This window comes from Emydura macquarii, unplaced genomic scaffold (assembly GCF_026122565.2).
Source record: "Emydura macquarii macquarii isolate MOO-44397 ecotype Brisbane River unplaced genomic scaffold, CSIRO-AGI_Emac_v2 contig_2768, whole genome shotgun sequence".
In the NCBI taxonomy this organism is placed as follows: Eukaryota; Metazoa; Chordata; order Testudines; family Chelidae; genus Emydura; species Emydura macquarii.
Window position 1 is genome coordinate 48594522 of NW_027132905.1, and position 19216 is coordinate 48613737.

Consider the following 19216-nt stretch of genomic DNA (forward strand, 5'->3'; position numbering starts at 1 on the left):
TCGATTCTCTCTACAGCGATGTAAATCCCTCTAGGTCACCCATTTTAAAGGAAAGATGTTTCTATTTCCTCCAAACCACCCAGTGCAGCGTGTTTGCTCAACGATAGTGTGCCAAGGTTAGGAACAAATGTTTATCTCACTGTGTATTGGTTCTATGCTGCAGCCAATCTCCATTCTTGGCTTCGGGTCAAACTGATCTGACCCTATAAGTATTCAGTGGTCCCCTTCGCTGAGCCTAGACCGTCACCATGTTCGGGTTTGTGTTCCTCACCCTGCTGCTGGGCTATGGTAAGTTTTTTATGTTGCAGCTCTGTTCTCTTTGGCTGGGAAGGGGGAGGGATGGTCCGGACTGAATCTGGAGCTGCCAAGTGACAGCTTGGGGACTGACGTCCCCTCGCTCACCACAGCTGGAGCATGGGCAGCTGCAGAGCAAGCGTCCTGCTGGTGTGCTGCAACTCTGCTCCACCGGACTCCTTCCACATGTGAGATGGGAATTCAGTGTCCATGGCCCAGTTAGATCTTGGCATCTCTACAGAGACTCCAGACAAGGTGACCTGTTCAGCCCCACTGCAATATGGACACCTGTCCCTGAGAATGTCACAGCTGGGCTTGAGAATGTACCAAATTTGGGTCAGTCACCTTGGGGGTATTTCCTCGGTGCCATTTATTGTCCGTGCCCACAGCATGTTGACTGCAGGTTTACCATACACAGGGTTTTGTCTCTTCCCTCCTGTTTCTTTGGCATGTTGCATCATATCCTTTAGTGAGCATCTCTTCTGCTGCTGGCCCACTCAGCTTGATGGAGAATTTGCACTCAATACAATTACACTAGAGGACAGGGATGGGGGCAGGAGGCAATAAAGTGCACAAGAAAATCCCCCATCCCCAAGTGAACTTGGTACTCCTCAAGCTGAGCAGGTTAGCAGACAGGGGCAGAGGATCAGGCCATCAGTCTGAGGTTATGGTACTTTTTAAATGCTCATCTCTCTTCCCTGCTGCATTTCCCAGCCTCCAGCTGCGGCGTCCCTGCCTACCCACCTAATGTCGCCCGGGTGGTCGGAGGGGAAGATGCCAGTCCCCACAGCTGGCCCTGGCAGGTAAAGAAGCAGCATTATTGGTGCACAGATCGGGCTTTATTTTTTAACCACTGGGTAAAATCCAGGCTAACGTCCTCATGATTTTGGTGAATTCCAGATTTCCCTCCAGTATGACAAAAATGGCGTCTGGGCTCACACGTGTGGCGGGACCCTTATTGCGACCAACTGGGTCCTCACCGCGGCCCACTGCATCAGGTAAACAAATAGCTCTGGTGGGCAAAGGAGAGCAGACAAGCCACGCGCACAAGCTAGGAGCTGACGTCTTTTGCTAAGGGAACAGGCCCAGAGCTTTTGAGACAGGGCCAGGAAGTCCAGTGGTTAGTGCAGAAAAGCAACCAGGAGAGACAAGGGGAGGGGAACAAGAATGAGAGTATGCAGCTCATGCTAGGAGCACGGGGGTCTTTGTCTTCATCTAGTGGCTGATCCACACTGAGGCTAATTGCTGTCCTTAGGTTTCACTGGTGGCCTTGACACAGCCAGGAGCCTGGTGCAAGGCGTAGAAGGTAAGCTGGGAATTTGGAGGAAATCAGGAGCGGTGTAAGTTTAACCACGTTTTCTCCTGCTGTTTGTTCCTATAGCAACAGCAGAACATACCGAGTGTTTCTGGGGAAACAAAACCTGGAGGTAGAAGAACCTGGCTCTGTGGCTGCCGCCGTGGAGAAGATCATTGTCCATGAGAAGTGGAACTCCTTCTTGATCATGTAAATCTACTGATTTCTAAGGCACCAGAGGGAGGGGGAGGGAGGGGCATTCCAGTCTCTCTTTCAGCTGTTCTGCTGTCAAGGTTTAGATGGAATTAGCCAGTTCTGGCTTTATTTCTCTGATTGCCCCCCGAAGCCACTTTGAGTATAATATGCCTCTGAAAACTGCAGCAAGGAAATCTGCTATTCATATGGGCCCAGCTTTGCTGAAGGCTGCGTAGAGAGAATTATTTTCTTATGGCACCAATCCTCATTCGCCCACCACCACCCCAAACACACTGCTGGCCTGGCCCGGCTTCAACCTGGCATCACGGGGCATATTTCCTTTGGCAATCTGAGGCGTGGGAGGGGGAGTTCTCTGGTTGCTCTGCCGGACGTCATTTGGTGTGGTATTCCTAGCGAAGGATTGCTTTTGTAAGGGAATGTTATGGTTAAAATGAAATCAATTCACTCAAATTAAGAAGACAGGCTGGGGTAAGGCAGAACCACCCCGGTGGTTATTTTATGACTACGTTGGAGGGCTAGGTATTTTTTGACGTGCTCAGCCATTACGCTTCGTTTATTCTCATAACTCAGGTTAAATGTATTTGCAAACTAAGCCATGTATTTAACATGTGCAAAAAAGTAGTTGGGAAAATTCTCAACAAGGCCCAAGTGACTTAGGCACCTATGTCTCATTGAAAGTCAAAGGGACACAGGCTTTACGAACCCAGGTCATCTTCTGAAAATGGGCCGTAGACCTTTTGGCGAATCCTGCTCTTTATACAGTATATTAATATTGCATCTTTATTTATGCTGTGAATAGTTTTAATACCATGTTTTGAAATTTGGAACCTGCTCTAATACGGCTGAAAGACCCCAGTCCTGCAGCCTTCCCACAGGCAAACATTGCTGCAGGGAGACAGATCAGAGGCTGTCTCACTCCTCAGCAGTACCCTGTTCCCTAATCTTCCCCTCCTGATCTGATTTGGGTTTCAGCAATGATATTGCCCTGATCAAACTGGCTGAGCATGTGCAACTGAGCGAGACGATCCAGCCGGCCTGCCTGCCCCCAAATGGTGCCATCCTGGCTCAGGACTTCCCGTGCTACATCACCGGATGGGGACGCCTCTGGAGTGAGTACATCACTGTGATGGGGTGTTTGCACCACACTGGCACTTAAGGGGTTAAAAGCAGCCCCTGGGAGGCAGCCAATAGGGGAGAGGCTGGGAGGAACAGCCAATCGAAGGCCAGCAGGTCCATATAAAAGAAGCTGGGGTGGGGGGAGGCATTACTGGAGATAGTGTTGCTGCTTGGAGGGGATGGTAGTAGGCTCTGAGGATAGTGCTAGGGCTGGGAGATGTGGCCTGGGGAGACAGCAGCAGGGAAAGAAGTTTGAGGCGCAGCATCAGGCTGTGATTCACAGGGTCCCTGGGCCAGGACCTGGAGTAGTGGGCAGGCCTGGGTCCCTCTCCCTACTAGCTAGTGGGGAAAAGGTGGAATAAGTGACTCCGGGCACCAATGAAGAAGGGGTGGGATTGAGAAACTGCATTGGCCCCTGGGAAAGTGGCTGGATTCTTGAGTAGCCAAACCTCTCCCAGAAAGGTGTGCGGGGGAGACACGGATTGTGGCTTGGCCGGAGGGCCGAGTCCCAGAGAAGACACTGTGGGTCCTAACAGCAGTGGGAAGGGCCACAAGTGAACTGGAAGGAAGAGTGAGGGTGTGCAGACCGGGGATGTGGGCATCTGCTCGAAGCCAATCCCCAGACAACCCACAGGAGGCGCCAGTCAAGTGATGAGTGATGCGGATCTGTCCCAAACACCTTCTCCGGCAGCTGTGGTGTCCTACTCCTAGGGCGTGCACCAGTACCGAGAGACTTCCGTCTTTGCTGAGAGTTACTCCAGGCTCTCTGGTTTAACAGTGACCCTCCTCTGAAAGCTTCCCATTTCACTGCTCCCATTTCAGCACGCCACGGCCATTGGTCCCTCTCACAAGGCTAAGATTTGGAACACTGTAAAACGCTAGCATGAGCATTGTCTGGTAAAAAGGAGGTCCAAGCCTGGTGAACGGGTGTAGGTGACCAGAAAAGATTAGGAACCATTGTGCTAGAGGAAATAAGACACAACGCCTCCAGGCTGACTGAGCTCCAGAACTATAAACCCATGAATGGCTGATCTTGGACTTCTCTTGGAACCAGATCAGATCTCAGACTCCCAAGGAGAGCTAATAAATCAGAGGTTAGTGATGGCAGAGAGAGGAAGAGAGTTACTAGTTTATCTGCTCGACAATGCAGGATTGATTGTTCCCTACGGTACGTTTCTAATCCTTTGCCCAGTCTAGTCTTCTGATCAACATCTTAAATTTACCTTTACTCAATTTCTTCCCGTAACAGTTTTACTCACCCTCAGTGATTCTTCTGCTTCCTTTGCTATTTGCACCCTTCATGTATCGGTATCTTGTGTGATCACTGATAGCCGGTCAATCTGATGTTTCCATTCTCTGGCATGACCTCATGGGTGCAGAAGCTGGTTCCTGACTTTGCTTTGTGTAAAATGCTCCTGATGGTTCTTTTTTTTTTTTTTCCTTCTCTTTTTTTGACCCACTCTTTTTACCAGCCAACGGCCCCATCTCGGATGACCTCCAGCAGGCACTGCTGCCCGTGGTGGACCATGCCACTTGCACTAAGTGGGACTGGTGGGGCTCCCAGGTCAAGGAAACCATGGTCTGTGCCGGAGGAGATGGCGTTGTTTCTGGATGCAATGTAAGTCCTCCCAGCCCTGTAATCCTGCACCCTCTGTCATCACCTCCCAAGGAAGGTGAGCAAATCCTGTTGGCAGGATCTGGGGTGTGTGTTGATGGGTTCATGGCGGCATGTCAGTGGCTCTTATTAATTAAAGAACCCATAGCACTTTTCATAAGATCCCGGTGTCTCTTCTTCTAACTGCTGAGCAGCAAGAACTAATCTGACTGTTTGCCACACTGGAGTGGCGGCATTTCACTGGTGATTGATGTACGCTGTTGAGAAAGGATTTGGGATCCAAAGCGGAACATGAATGTAAAAGATTTATCCACGTCATAGTTGGGCAGAAGGTCCATCCTCTGAACTGAAGAAGCTGTTGCAGGTTAGAAAAACATGGTGGTATCCTATGTACAACACTCGGTCACGTCCTGACTTTTTGAACAGTGAGCACAGAACAGCGTGAAGGCCATTGTGGATTGTCCCCAAGGATTTGAAGAGGTCCAGGACACTAGACATGAATAAAAGTCACAAATGTTCTCTGTATCCTCCCAAAGTCTAATACTAACAAAAATCAGCCAAGCCATATCCCGGAGCCAGAAGGACTGTTACGATGATAAACCTTCCTGTTTTCTGTTGTGTCAGGGGGATTCCGGAGGCCCGTTGAATTGCCAGGGCGCTGATGCTTGGGAAGTACATGGCATTGTGAGCTTCGGATCGGGTCTTGGCTGCAATGCTAAGAAGAAGCCAACGGTCTTCACCCGGGTGTCCGCCTACATCGACTGGATAAATGAGGTATGTATTGACCCGTCAAAGCAAAGCTCTGGGTGTTTAACTAGATGTCTGCATGCTCACGTGAAATGCCTGTCTAGTTTTTATTTAAGTACCTAAAACCAGTTTACCCATCTCAGACCTGCCATCTCTATGTCCTTTTCAGTCAGTTTGAGATGACTAAATCAAATGCATAGGCCTGTACCAAGCCCCCAAATCTGAATCCCCGCAAACTCTGGGGAAGTTTGGTTCAGGATCACATCTGCAGAGTCTTGGCCCATCTTTGGTGCCAGCCCTACACAGCAAATGTTTTTGCTGCTGTCATACAAAAATGGTGTTCTTGTGTCCAGTGTCCAAAACGGGAGCCTAACGTTAGGCTCCTAAGTCATTATTTGGGGGTTGCAGGAAGTAGCCTGAGCACCAAGAAGCTTCCATTGGCTTCAGCAGGATTTCAGTGAGAGTCACTAGGTCATCAGGTCCTCCTGGCCTAGAAATATTATACAATGCTGTGAATGCCAATAGAAGAGCAGGCAACCTCGAGAGACTTGATTCAGTTGCCCCATGCAGAAGCACTGGGGGCTTGCCTCGGATGTGGATATCATCTTCTAAAGTAACGGTCACCTGTTAGGACCCTATTTGTAAAGAAATCTGCCAGTTTTATGACTAGCTTGTTGCATGTATATAAATCTTATTGGATGCCCAGGACCTTGGGCCCATCTTTTTCAGCTTGCAACAGAATACCTTACCCTCCTCCAGTAAGAGAGAGCTATTGATGCTTCAGAAAGAGTGGATTTGTAAATAAGAACTTCTTTTACCAGGAACCTTTTAGTCTGATTTAGTGTGAAAGCGTGATTCATTTTTTAAATGATTAACACTGCTTCTTTTCTTTCCTCTGCCACCAGAAAATAAGTCTCTACTGAAGAGTCCTGCTCATTTCATTGTTTGTAAATCCCAGGAAACCCTAATAAATGTTCTCATCACAACTTTCCTTGGTCCAGAGGCTGCCTGAAATGGGTCAGACACATGGGTACTTGTTAGGAGCTGCAGGCCAGATCTGCAGCCACAGTACATACACACAGGGCCATTGACTTCAGTGAGGTTACACTGATTGACACCAGTTGACGCTTTGGCCCAGCTTTTTACTTTCCCAGGGATTCTTACACGGGGGAAAAAATACCTGAGCATCAGCTATGGAATCACGGTGTGAATATCAATAGACAGGAGCTGAAAGCAGCTGGTTGTCCTTACTACTGCTATTTATATGTACTGCAGCAGCACCCAGAATCCCCACTGCTATTCCACCAGGCACTGTCCCAATGCATAACAGAGACATGGTCTGTATCTCACACGGCCAGTTCGTAAAGGATGGGAGATCCCAGGCAGAGTTAAAAACAAGGGGTATCAGCTCAGCTGAGAACCGGTTGTAGATACAAACAGCTGTGGTGAAAGTCGTGGGCTTTGATTTCTCATGCTGACACATTAACTTAGCCAATGGCTGTGTCTTGCCAGTGTCGCATCCCTCATCAGCAATCCCACAAACCCACGTCAGTTGCATAGAACCAGGCTGGGCTCTGTGTGGAGTGTAAGGATGAAGTATCCCCCGTCTTATGGTCAATAACTTCAGGCTCGGTTTGAACAAGTAAAAGTCAGTTCCCTCTGCAGCAGAGGGAAGCATGTCTGCCCATACATTTACTGTCCTGTGCTTGCAAAACCACCCAGCACACGCCTGTGGCCTCATTTCCCTGCAAACACCCAAAGGAAGATTTTTTGCTGTGCACAGGCAGCAAAGCAAAGGTGAGGAAGGTGCTGACCCTAACTGGACTCACTCTCTAGCTGATCCCTTTAAGGAGAGGTTTGATGCCCCGTATTCTCTTATAGACCATGCCGTAGAGCTGTCTGAGGGAGCACAGGACTAAAATGACAAATTATCAGCTCCGTTCACACCACAAAGGCTGAGCTGGGGGTGAGGATGGGGATGGTATGGATGCATTCACCTCCCTTCCTGCCCCCTCCCCCCGAGATTTCCTGGGAAACCCACTTAACTTTGTTTGTCCCAAAAGTTCATTCTTGTCTGACACAGGGTTTCAAACAGTTCTTTGAGGCTCAGAACACAGCCCAGGGTTGACACAGGTCACCCGGCCCCGCTAGAGACGTTGTGTACAATTCCCAATAGCACATAAACTTCGCATTTTTAATGAACCCCAGCGCTACTTGCACTTAACTCAGTCAGGTTTTTCAAGGATGATGCAGGATGTTGCTCTCTCTGTTGCACAGCTCTCTTGCACAGGGGGGTGGCCAGGGGATTAATGCAGTCCCAGCTATACCAGATCCAACCTTCCCTGACCTGCTCCTCCAAAAACACCTGTGCATTGAGGGAGGGGAGCATTGAGCTGCAGAATCTGCCTGTGGGCTCCTGAAATCCTGCCCCACCTTCCCGGGGGCAGCAGACTGGTACCTGTTCAGCTGCAATCAGGGCTCTCTACACCTTTTATTTGTTTAAGGGTGAGGGGTAGAGAAAAGATTCGGCTCTTACTCTGTACGGCATCTCATAAGGGTGCACAGGCTTGCAAGGAGCTGGGAGCTGGGCATGGCTGAGTTCTAATCCAGGCCCTGTTTCCTCATATGAGCCACCTCGCCGTTCTCCTCTTGGCGAAATGGGGATAACACTTCCCTACCTCCCAGGGTGCAGGGGGGGGGGGTGGCTGGGCAGCACTTTGAGGATGAAAGTCACCTTGCTGTGCAATTGCTAAGACAGTCCAAGAGGCTTTGGAGAGCTAGAGCAGAGGGCCCCGCAAATGAAGGGCACCACCCAATACATGTTCTCCAAACAGCACCTCCTGGTGACTTTTAAGTGCACTGTGTGACCTCCATTGGCAAAGTGCAATATTGTAAAATATTCACACTCGCAGACCCCCGCCTCCATCCCCCGCTCGCTCTGTATAAGTGGATTGGCCTTAAGTGTCCATGACACTGGGGAATTGAGCACCCTGGTTAACAACCACCCAATCCCTGTTGCACACACAGAGTGTGTTGCCACCAACCCCCTACCTGTGTGCTGGGGCTTCCCAGAGCACGCGCGTTAACAGCTCCATCCCCTGCAGTGAGTTTTACTCTGTGTTCAAATGTTCCTCTGCTGCGGATTGATAGTGAAAGCAAGCTCATCCCTGGGTGCAGGTCAGAGCTCTGACATCAAGGCAAGAAACGAACAACAACTTCTACAGAACCAAAGGTCTTGGGGAAGTAGGCCAGGTCGTATTCTAGAAGTGGGACTGAGTTTAAGGGTAATGGGAGTTGAAATCACACGCGGGGGTAGCAGACAGGAGTAACCAGACAATCTAATGCAGCGAGTTTCTTTACGTAAGCCAGATTGGAACCCTAAACTTATTGATGTCCCCCAAGAGAGGAGGGTTGTTCAGCTGATGATAGCACTGGTGTGGGGATCAGAGAGGCAGGGTCTATTCCCTGCTCCACCACGCCCGACTTCCTTGGGCAAGTCACATAGCTGCTCTGTGCCCGGGCTGGCACTTCACACGAGGATAATACATTCCAGAGTGCGAGGTGCTCCGCTACTACGGTGACAGGTGGCGACGGGTAGAGAGAGAGATTCCCCCCCAAGAACCAATCAGTTAATGGGCAGTTTCTAAATGCAAACGATAGTAAGAACGACACAGGCCATATCTAGCACCAGCAGCATGCTACGCATGGCACTGGCAGTCACAGAGGAGCCCAAAGGATTTACGTGCTTGTTACCACCCTCAAGAACCACATCCTCCAATGCAATAGACACACGTAAATGATGGGGAAAACCAAAGCGTGAATGGTAGGCACTAGCTCCATTCAATAGCCGAAACAGGCGTTACCTAGGAAATGTTTTGGAGGTGGAGTCTGTAGGGAAAAGCAGCTGCTGGTTTGACAGGTTCCTGGAAGCAGCAGCCCGCTGCCCACATCCATCATTTCACAATGACCTTTTCAATACAGTCCCGATTGTCTTACGTGTATAAAGCAGCAGCCATTTCCCGCTGACGTTAACGCAGCCAGGCAGAGAAGAGGTTTACAGCACCAGTGGCTGCAGCTCTAAGGCCATGATGGCGGCTCAATGATCTGTGCTGCTAATTCATTAAAAAGGAAAAGAAAAAAAAAAAACCTCACCAGAAGATGAAATGGAAGAACTCTTACAGCTGCAACCAGCTCCAAAACCCACCAACCTTCTTCCGCGGCCTAACGCAGCCGCCAGGTTATTAGTGGGACAGAAAAATAACCCTTGCCGGCACTGCTAGACGCTGTGAAAAAAAGCCCATTGTCCACTCACTGAGCATGATGTAAATCTGGTGGCGTCAGTAGGTTGCACAGGTGTAAAGCTAGTGTGAGAGGCGAATCAGGCCGAATGCAGCCACACCATTTCCTATAGCGCTCTCTTGCGAGAGCAGGTCTGTTGTGTTCGAGATGTGGCTGGCAGCAGGGGTCAGGAATTAGCTAATGCGCCTTTCAGCTACCGTGCCCAGTTTCAATCCAGCCCAGTGGGCTAATGCTGCTGCCAGTAAATACGTTTTTATTGTATGAAATGTTTCTGGGGGGGGGGCAAGGAACAACGATGAGGTGCGGGTCCTGCCCTTTACAAACACAGCGACTGGGCTGCTCAGAGAGAAAAGAGGACGCTTGGGTCAAGCGAAAGGAACAACAGGGTTTGCTTTTCAGGACCTGCACAGACTGCACAACCAGCCATGGTCAAAGGAAAGTTGACAAACTCCATGATTTGGAGGAGACGCCAAGAGCTGTAGGAGGGTGATCGTGGAAACCCTTAGGACTCTGATCTAAGCCCAAAGAACGCTCCAGAGGAAACTGAGGCAGGGAAACATGTGCAGGTGTGTTCATTAGTAGGTCTGGCTAGTTTTTGTGCTGCCTGAAGTAAAGAACAATTGGTTTAGCATCCTCTTTTGCAAAGCTTGGGTGGGTGTGCTTCATCTGGAAAGCATAAACCCGAGTGCTCACAAGGGTTGGCGACGTAGGGCAAGGTGGGCTTGAGCAGCTGGGGTGTCTTTGCGGGCTCAGTTCTGGTCCTGGGGGCCTAGGGCAGCTGGTCCATGAGGGCCTGTTTCCATGATGGGGTAACAGACGGACAGCCTGTGCCAAGAGGCCGGGCCAGAGAGGCCAAAAGAAAGAGACAGTGCTGGAGCCTACCCAGACCAAGGAAAGCCTAAACCTCACATGTCCCCATTGCCTGGTGAGTTTCCAGCCGTGGGAGCTTTGCCAGGGCTGTGAAAAAGTTATTACATAAAGTTTCTGGATTTCCCAATTACTGTGGGGCTGGAGGAGAAGGTGGTGGTTGGGAATTGTCTTTTGGTCTTTATATTTTTTGGCGTGGGGGTTGTAATTTTTTATCCCAAGGGCCCACAGTTCTACCCATCTCAGCCCCTGAGAGAAGGCAACTTAGGCAAGGGGCTAATAATATTCGGTTGCCAGTCCCTTCGATGCGGTCCCTTACCGCGCTTCTGCCCCTTTTGCCACATGTCCTTCCTAACCCATGACCGGCCCCCATCCCCCCCTTACCTAACAGCCAAACCCAGTCCCTGGCAGCTTTGTCTGAGCCTTCCATTGCAGCACCAGAGGCTCCTGGAGGATCTTGTGGACTAATTTCTGGGGTGAGATTTACACCCCCAAATTCAGGTAACTTTCCCCTCCCAATCACATATTTGCAAGCAGGACTCAAGGTAGTGGGAGCGCAAACAGCTGCAACAAACAAAATCCAGTTTATCTAGCACTCCCGCACAAGGCGCAGATGAAACCTGCATTTCAAGGTCCAGCTTTTTTTAGCATTTGCACTCTCAGGAAAACGTCCCAGGGTTGCAAAACCTTCCCACTGGTGACTGAGCCACACGCCCTCCAAGGCTGTAGCGCCCAGAGATAAGCGCTACAGGCATATAAGAGGGCTCAGCAAAGGGGCTGCTCCTGACACAGCTACACGGCACCATGATCAGTCTCTTGTTTGTCACGCTGACGCTGGCCACCGGGGGTATGTATCCCGCCTTTACGTAGGTTTTAAGAACTGCAGATTTCTAGCTTGATCCTGTGGTCCTGACGCCAATCAGCAGCCTGGTGGTGCTCAGATATCAGAGTGAGGGACACAGTGTAAGGGCCAGACTAGAATACAGGATGCTAGATGACTTAGAAAAATCTATAGCAACAGGAAAGGCTCCAGATCGGTTCCTTGACACTACAGAAGAACAGTTCAACCAGGTGTTGCGCAAAGATCAGCTCAGTTTTGCTTGATATGTTCTTACATCTAACGTGGATCCCATCTTGTGTCCCTTGCAGCCCTCAGCTGTGGGGTTCCTGCCTACGAGCCTGTCTTGGCCAGAGTGGTTGGAGGGGAAGATGCAAGACCTTACAGCTGGCCCTGGCAGGTTGGTGATTCCCTGGTTTCCTTAGCCCATTCCCGGCTGTCTTGGGCCACGTTGCATTCCCATTATGTTTGGCCTTGCTTTGCTCAGCCTACACACAAGTCAATGGCCTTTCCCTGTTTGTCTGTCTGTTCTGCGATAACTTTTGAACACCGCAGCCGCTCAATTCCAAACTTCCAGAGAAAGGTCTGGGCCTCAGTGGTCAGAGCCCTACAGAGTTTAGTGACAATCGGAAAACAGGAAGGCAGAAAAACGAAGGACACCTGGAGCTCTCTGCATCTGGTTAGCAGATTCAGAAGCTTTAACCTGATCTATAATAATAGACATAGATCAAAGAGCCGGTTGATGGCAGCCATTAACCCCTTCCAGTGTAACAAGACACCCCAGATCTCATCATCCCAACGGAGCAGAAGATTTTGACCCCCTGAAGGATTTCTCTCCCACGTGGAAAGAAAAGAAATAATTTAACAAATTATACAACTATACAACTAAACCCAGTGAAATATTAAAACAAAAAACCAAACACCCCCCCCCCCCTCTTCCCACCCCCCCCAAAAAACAAACCCACCTACAGGAATCTATTGCTAAATAGAGTAACAAAGAGGTGTTCCATGAATACACTTCGTCTGTCACAAACACACCCCTCTGTGTGGACCATGCTTACCCAATAGCTTTGGGAAAGCAACACTGAAATGAAACGTTGGAAAAAAGCCTTTTCACGGGAGCATGCTCTTGAGCCAGGTTTCTGGGGTACTCAGATTTTTCACCTTCCCAACAGAAGGAGCGGTCAATCAGTGAGTAGCCTTCTTGCCGTATCGTTCCTAGGTCTCCCTGCAATACAGTTCCAGTAGTGGCTGGTATCACACGTGTGGTGGAACCCTGATTGCAGCCAACTGGGTCATGACAGCTGCTCATTGCATCAGGTAGGTTAGCTGCAGAAGTCTGGCCAAGCGTTTCTTTTAAGTCAACGTGCAGAAAGCCGCACATGCTCTGTGGTGGAGAGCAAGCCAAAGTACCACCCAAAAAGATTCTCAGGTCTAGACTCCTGTCTCTGGAAGTGGCCCATACCTGGTGATTCACTGGATGGGGAAAAATTCCTTCCTCTTTCCCCAGGGCCCCTATATGGGGGGAAAGGGTACACTTTACCGGGGCCCAGAGAGCCTGGGGGCCCAGTGAGCCTGGGGGGGGGGCAGCCTAGGCTGCAACCCCCATTACCACGAGGAAAGCATTTTTCATAGCTCATGAGATTGCACGTGAGGGATTGTGGTATGTGTGTGGGAGGGGGCCCGTGTTACAAGTTTGTCCTGGGCCCGAAAAAGTTATGTTGGGCCCTGTCTTCCCCTGCTTGTGCGATGCCCTGAACCTCACTTTTGCATGTATCACTGTCAATACTGGTTATTAAATTATCCAGACCTTTTTGAAATCAGCTGTGCTCTCTCTACAAGCGCATGTAGCAGGGAGTTCCATAGGTTCACCAGCTCACCCTCTTGCATGACGAAACATTTGCTTTGGTTTTAAACTCACCAGCCATCAGGTTCAGCACGCGAGCTTCTTGTTCTCAGATTATGGGAGAGTGTAAAAATGAGGGGGGGTGATCAGCTTTGACTTCATCACCTTAAATGCCTCAATCAAGGCCAGCTCCCCTACCCAGCAGCTCAGCGCAGGACTGTTTCCTGTACAAACATGCACTGGGGCTGATTACTACCACCCCAGTCACGGAAAGCATCATCCGAGCAGATACGGGCTCTACAGGGTTGGCTATGTGCCAGGGTGCACAAGACTGTTACACACACGTAAGTACCAGTGAAGAGGCTTTTGTAATAAATGTTGTCACACTACCAACGAGGCCTTCTGAATTGCTCAGGTGTGCCAGGAAATGGCAGCCTCATATTCTGAAGCCCAGGTGGGGCCCAAGTCTAGCAGGAATCTTGGCAGGAGCCAGAGGACCATATGGAGGTGCAGCCTCCAGTGACTATAGGTTCCAGCACGCAATGCTCCATCCCACATCAACAAACAGCTGTTAATATAGACCATTGCATGCTGGTGCCTGCAGTGTTCAGAGGGTTCCCACGGGAGACCCCTGGGCTGCATTTGACAGCCCTTCCCAAAAATGCGTGTGACTGTGCAGCAAGCCAGGAGCGATGCAGCTGAGCAGCTCTCTCCGTTCCTTTTCCTCCCCAGTTCTTCTCGGACCTATCGAGTGGTGCTTGGCAAATACAACCTCAAGGCTACTGAACCAGGATCGCTTGCCGTCAGTCCACAGAGAATCATTGTCCATGAAGGCTGGAACCCAAGCCGTGTCGCCAACGGGTAAGTGGATGGTAGCTAGTTCTGTGAAGTATTAAAGGCAAGGCCCCAAACCATACCCTCTGGGTCCAAGCACCCGTGGACTGTGGGCAGCTCCAAATCTGGAGCCAGTTCTTACAGCACAGGCTCGGACTGATGTGTCCAAAATACAGGGAGACTGGCTGTGGGGCATGGTGATGCAGCAGATAACCCTTTCCCCAGTTCAAACCCTTTGCACGTGATGGAGGCTGGCGTGCCTGGCTCAGCGATCAGCTGGCCATCACCCCCAAAGGAATAGATGCCAGTCCACGGAACCACTTCCCCGTGAAGTGATGCCTTCAGCATTCACTATCTCAGAAACTTTCCGACACATTAACCTGAGATGCTGACCGCTTGGGGCTCTTAAAGAATCCACTGCAGTTTTCATAAGAGTGCAGGTGAATTAACCCCAAGTCCTAGTCAAATTCCAGCTAATGCAACTGAATTCAATTCAGTTGTTCCAAACTGCTGCGTAGCATAGCTATTCACGGCTTAACAGCCGCCACCCAAGTGTCTCCTGCATCTTAGCAGTGGGTGAAGAGAGTGGTTGAGCAGTCAGGTGTGTGGAGATGTTCAATTAACGTATGTAAAGTCCTTTGAAATCCTCAGATGAAAGGTGCTATTAAAAGTACAAAGTATTATTAGCAACTTGGGATTCCTCTTGTTGAGTACACCTCAGTGTACAGATCAGCCAAGCAGATTGCTCTGGGTTACCAGTCAACAGGGCCTGATCTAATGATAATGATTCCTAGAAGGCCTGAAGGCTCAGGAAGGCTTGAAAAACTACTGACATGCAGCCCCCTCTGGAGAGGAAAGGCGCAGCTCACTGCCCCACTGTGAGGGCGATCGGATGGGAAGGGTTCTGGCAATAAACTAGAACAGAAAGACCTCACAAGCCTCAAGCCAGGATAGTCCTGGTGCTCCAGCAAGGCCTGGGGCATTAAGGCATGCATCTGGGTAGGAGGATGGGCAGAGGAGGAGGGGGTATGCCCATGGAGCCCTTTTAGCCACAGGGGAGTGTCTAAGCCAGAGTGAAAGGTCTCACTCCCCGGGCCCCCACAGAACCCCTGCCCCCAGCTTGAGGAGGGAGCCGCTCGCTGAGGGGCCGTTTCCTGGCAATTGTTGAATAGAAGAATGGGCAGCACGGGCAGGATGGCCACAGGGGGCAGAACGGAAACCAGGGCTTTAAACCAGGGCACCTCGAAGAGCCTGAAGCTCCAGGAGCCTCTCCCTGTGTTCTTCAGACGCTCTCGCAGGCTGTGTTTATGCTTCATGGAGCCCTAAAGTTTGACAGAGACAGGCCAAGCCTCTCAAACCAAGCCCTGTGTTGGCCAAGGAGCGGGAAATGCTGGGGCCTGGATTTCCATACTGCTTCTGGGGCACAGGGAAGGACAAATCAAGGCGCCCCAACAGTGCCTATGGGCCTCAGTGAATGCGTTTGGGTGTGGTATGGGCAGCACTAAGGGGTGGGAAGCCTGGGCCATGGCCTGAGGCCATTCCTTCCCTCCTCCTCCCCGAAAAGGCAGGGCCCCTCTGTCGGCCAGGCACAGCGCTCCGTAAACGCGACCTATTAACGGGGCTACGTTTTCTTCCATTCTCCCTCCCCCACCCCACCTTGCACACCACGTGAACACAGCAACGACATCGCTTTGATCAAACTCTCCGAGAGCGTCGCCCAGAGCAGTCAAATCCAGCCGGCCTGCCTCCCCCCTGCAAACAGGCTCCTGGCCTCTGGGGTCGTCTGCTACGTAACAGGATGGGGCAGGCTGCAGAGTAAGTATGAATACGATTTAATGGTAACACTAAGTCCTTCTGTATTGCCATCTCCTTGGGGACTGACTAGAATAAGGTGATTTTTCCAGTACCCTGTAAGCCTACATTCAAAGAGATTTGATCACGCTCTTGCTTCGCTGCTGCAGCAGAGATGGGACGGGCGGTCTTTGCACACTGGGGCCGACCCCAGTTGAAGCCTGGAGATGCAAGTGCAATCAAAGTCAGAGTGGCCTGAAGGCTGCTGGGGCTGTTAGTGCTAATAGAAGAGTTGAAAAGCCACTTTCAAGCAATTAATTTTGGTTGTGGAGAGCCAGCCTAGAAAAGGGACGTCTGAGAACAAGTACAATGCAGGTAACTGCTCCCCCGGCCACCTCCTGCTTCAATCCTGACCTGGAGGCATCACCTAGAGAAGTGAAAGCATACAGCAGCGATCCTGGTCTATCCATGCCTTGGCCTGTTTGCTGACGGTACCACTAGGCGGGCTGTTGCTATGTGAACATTAAACTGCTAGGCCACCAGTTGATTTCTCATGGGAGATTGACAAAGAGCCATTTTTAAAATGGAGGAGGATTATCCATCTAGTTCAGACACATTTCTGACAGAGAGATGCACTCAGGATTGGATTCTGCAACCCCTCTGTGCTTGGAATCCCTGTTGACCCTTGTACTTGGCATAGCCCCAGACCTGGGCTTGTGTTATTTTGCCGTTTCTCGGCTGCCAGGAGCTAATGCTATTCCCTTGTTTCTGTTCCCTTCCAGCAAATGGTGCTCTCCCAGATAAACTGCAGCAAGGGCCTTTGGTCATCGTGGATTACGCCACCTGTTCGCAGCCTAGCTGGTGGGGTAGCACAGTGAAAACCACCATGGTCTGTGCCGGCGGTGATGGGGTGATCTCCAGTTGCAACGTGAGTCTGGAGAAGTCGGCAGTTACAGGCGTGGTTTTAGAGAGTCCTGCTTCATGGAAAGGGACTCTGAAGAGGGGGCAGGGTACTAGGATCTACCGATTCTAGATGGGTTTTGAAACCCCTTTGTAGAGGTTGATAGCAATTAACATGTTGAAGGATGATGTAGTAAACACATTTTTATACCCTCGCATACAAAAAGGACCCACCCCAAACCCCTGCATCCAAACACCCCCTGCATTTTGGATCTGAACATGGGACCTGGGAGACATCTCCTAAGACTGAACTTATGTTCATTTCATCCCCACTCCTGGCTTTCTACCATTTCCCATCTCCAGTTATATGAGACCTCACTTCTCCTCTGACTTCTCTCACATACCATAGAAAGACATGGATATTCTTCCAAACTGATGTTCCATAACTGTGCCTCTCCATCATTGCAGGGGGATTCTGGCGGCCCATTGAACTGCAAAGCTGCCAACGGCAGTTGGGAAGTGCATGGCGTAGTCAGTTTCGGCTCTGCTCTAGGCTGTAATTATTACCGCAAGCCCTCCGTCTTCACTCGGGTCTCCGCTTTCAACGACTGGATCGCTAAGGTAAGGATCTAGTGTCTGCTACTGAGCAAGAACAGAAATTCTGCTCTGTAAACTTCTAAATGTTTGTTCAGGGGCAAAGCAAAACAAAACACTCCCCACACAGTTCCAGGGTTTGGCTATATGGGGAAACTGACCATCAGTAACTTCCCATATGGACACTTTTACCTTGGAATAGCGAGTGCACTTGAAATTCACACCCTAGCTTATTCCAGAGTAACTTCACTGCGTAGACAAACCCTAACGCAACAAACGAGAATGTTGTCTTGTTTCTAGGGAACTAGCTCCTGCAGCAAAGATGCTTTATTTCTAACTAAAGTTCAGATGTTTTGGAATAAATTTGTCACACTTAATATTAAGGATAGATTTATAATGTTTTAATAAATGTTAATTGATGTCCAACCACGTACTTATCTACCACCATCTATTACTCTGATAATCAGAAACTAACACTGTTCAGGGCTGTAATATTCTTATCAATTATTTTTTAACTATAAATGTACCCTTAACAAAAAGGGTGACTCGGAAGACTAATCAGTTGTCTTAAATACTTAGGAAAAGAGAGGGCTGTAGAACTGGTTTATGTGTTTAAAGGGACAATTTGTAGCATTTGGATGCCTGACCCTGTTTATAGATTTCCTTAGTCTGCTGGCCTGATCTTTTCCCCCTCCTTGTTTTACACTTTCTGCAGGTTATGGCAAACTACTAAGCTGAAGAGCCCTGGTAACAGACTAAGGCTGTGCTGGGGGCAGGGAAGCTATTTTGCTGCTTGAAATAAAGTCATAATCGTGAAATTCTACGCAGAGGAGGTGCTGAAGGAATCCGTGTATAATAAATAACCAACATTTGTTTGCAACATAAATGTGTAGTCTGTGCTTTGGAGAAAGGTGGGGTTTAGGAGGGAAGCATATGACGCTGGTACAAGAAGTTATGCAATGGAGCATTTTCTTCCATTAGATCAAACCCACCTTGAATTGAAGGGCACATGAAGCATGAAACAAGAATGAGGAGAGGTGGCTCACACAGCCATCTCCTTCCCCAGTGGTTGATACACATAAGGTGTGTTGTCCTCCTCCCAACTCCCTTCAACACCCTACATTCCTGTACTAAGCTCCAGCTGCCAACTCTCCCTTTGCCTCACAGCTGAGCATGGTGGAGTTATAAGAACTATAAATCCCAAGAACCTGGCAATCCTCTTGCTGGCAATCCAAACGGCACAACGCAGATCTCCCGGCCATTCTCCTATTCAATGATTCACTCGTTTGTGTTATGCCCAAAGGTAAGAAGTGACCCTGTAGTGGCTGCTGGCTGAAGTGCATACCATAGAGCAGGGAGCCACCTGTAAGTCACTTTGAAATATCAGGGAGACTTCTAAAGATGGTTTGTAATTTCTGATGATACATGTTGATCCTTTTAAGGTGAATGCAGCCCATGGTGCTTACCTCTTCCAAGCAGCCCATAAATCTCATGCCAACATGAGTTCCATGTGTCCCTGTAGAGGGGAAAATGAAGCCAGTGTCCATTTTTCTATCACTGTAAATTTACACCCCTGGAAAGAGTTAGTGAAAGGACATAAATTCACCCTCTCCACCTTGAGCTTTCAGAGCCAGGAGCAACCCAATAGAAACAGCCTGGAAGGGTTGTGGACCACCTATAACCCACTGCCCTTAGTCAAATGATCCTAACAAAGAAGCTCTGCTGCTCCAGAAAGGAGCAAAACAAACGCCAGACCACGGATCAATTCAGTCCCGCACACATGAGCAAGAGTCAGGAAGAGCTATGGCCTGTGGAACACTCTGACTCAAAGCTAGCTAGCTACGGGGAACTGCAGCGGTGCAAAGGACGGGGTCAAAGGACAATAAATGCTCCCAGGAGCAGTAGCTTACATGGAGAGCACATTCCAGCACAGTGAGGGAATGTGCAGTCGAGAACCGCAGTGCC

General features: G+C 49.8%; 2 protein-coding genes across 2 annotated transcripts; both read left to right on the forward strand.

The window, feature by feature from the left end:
- The first annotated feature begins 248 nt into the window (after positions 1–248).
- Positions 249–6266, forward strand: LOC137165953 (chymotrypsin-C-like). Its single transcript, XM_067567495.1, has 8 exons — positions 249–288; positions 1009–1097; positions 1195–1292; positions 1676–1798; positions 2777–2913; positions 4393–4538; positions 5160–5309; positions 6188–6266. Exons 1-8 carry the CDS (start codon positions 249–251, stop codon positions 6203–6205), a joined length of 801 nt encoding a protein of 266 aa, XP_067423596.1. The 3' UTR covers positions 6206–6266.
- Positions 6267–11252: 4986 nt separating this feature from the next.
- LOC137165952 (chymotrypsin-like elastase family member 2A) lies at positions 11253–18114 on the forward strand. Its single transcript, XM_067567494.1, has 8 exons — positions 11253–11295; positions 11598–11686; positions 12509–12606; positions 13865–13993; positions 15645–15781; positions 16540–16685; positions 17126–17278; positions 17967–18114. Exons 1-8 carry the CDS (start codon positions 11253–11255, stop codon positions 17982–17984), a joined length of 813 nt encoding a protein of 270 aa, XP_067423595.1. The 3' UTR covers positions 17985–18114.
- The last annotated feature ends 1102 nt before the right edge of the window (positions 18115–19216 follow it).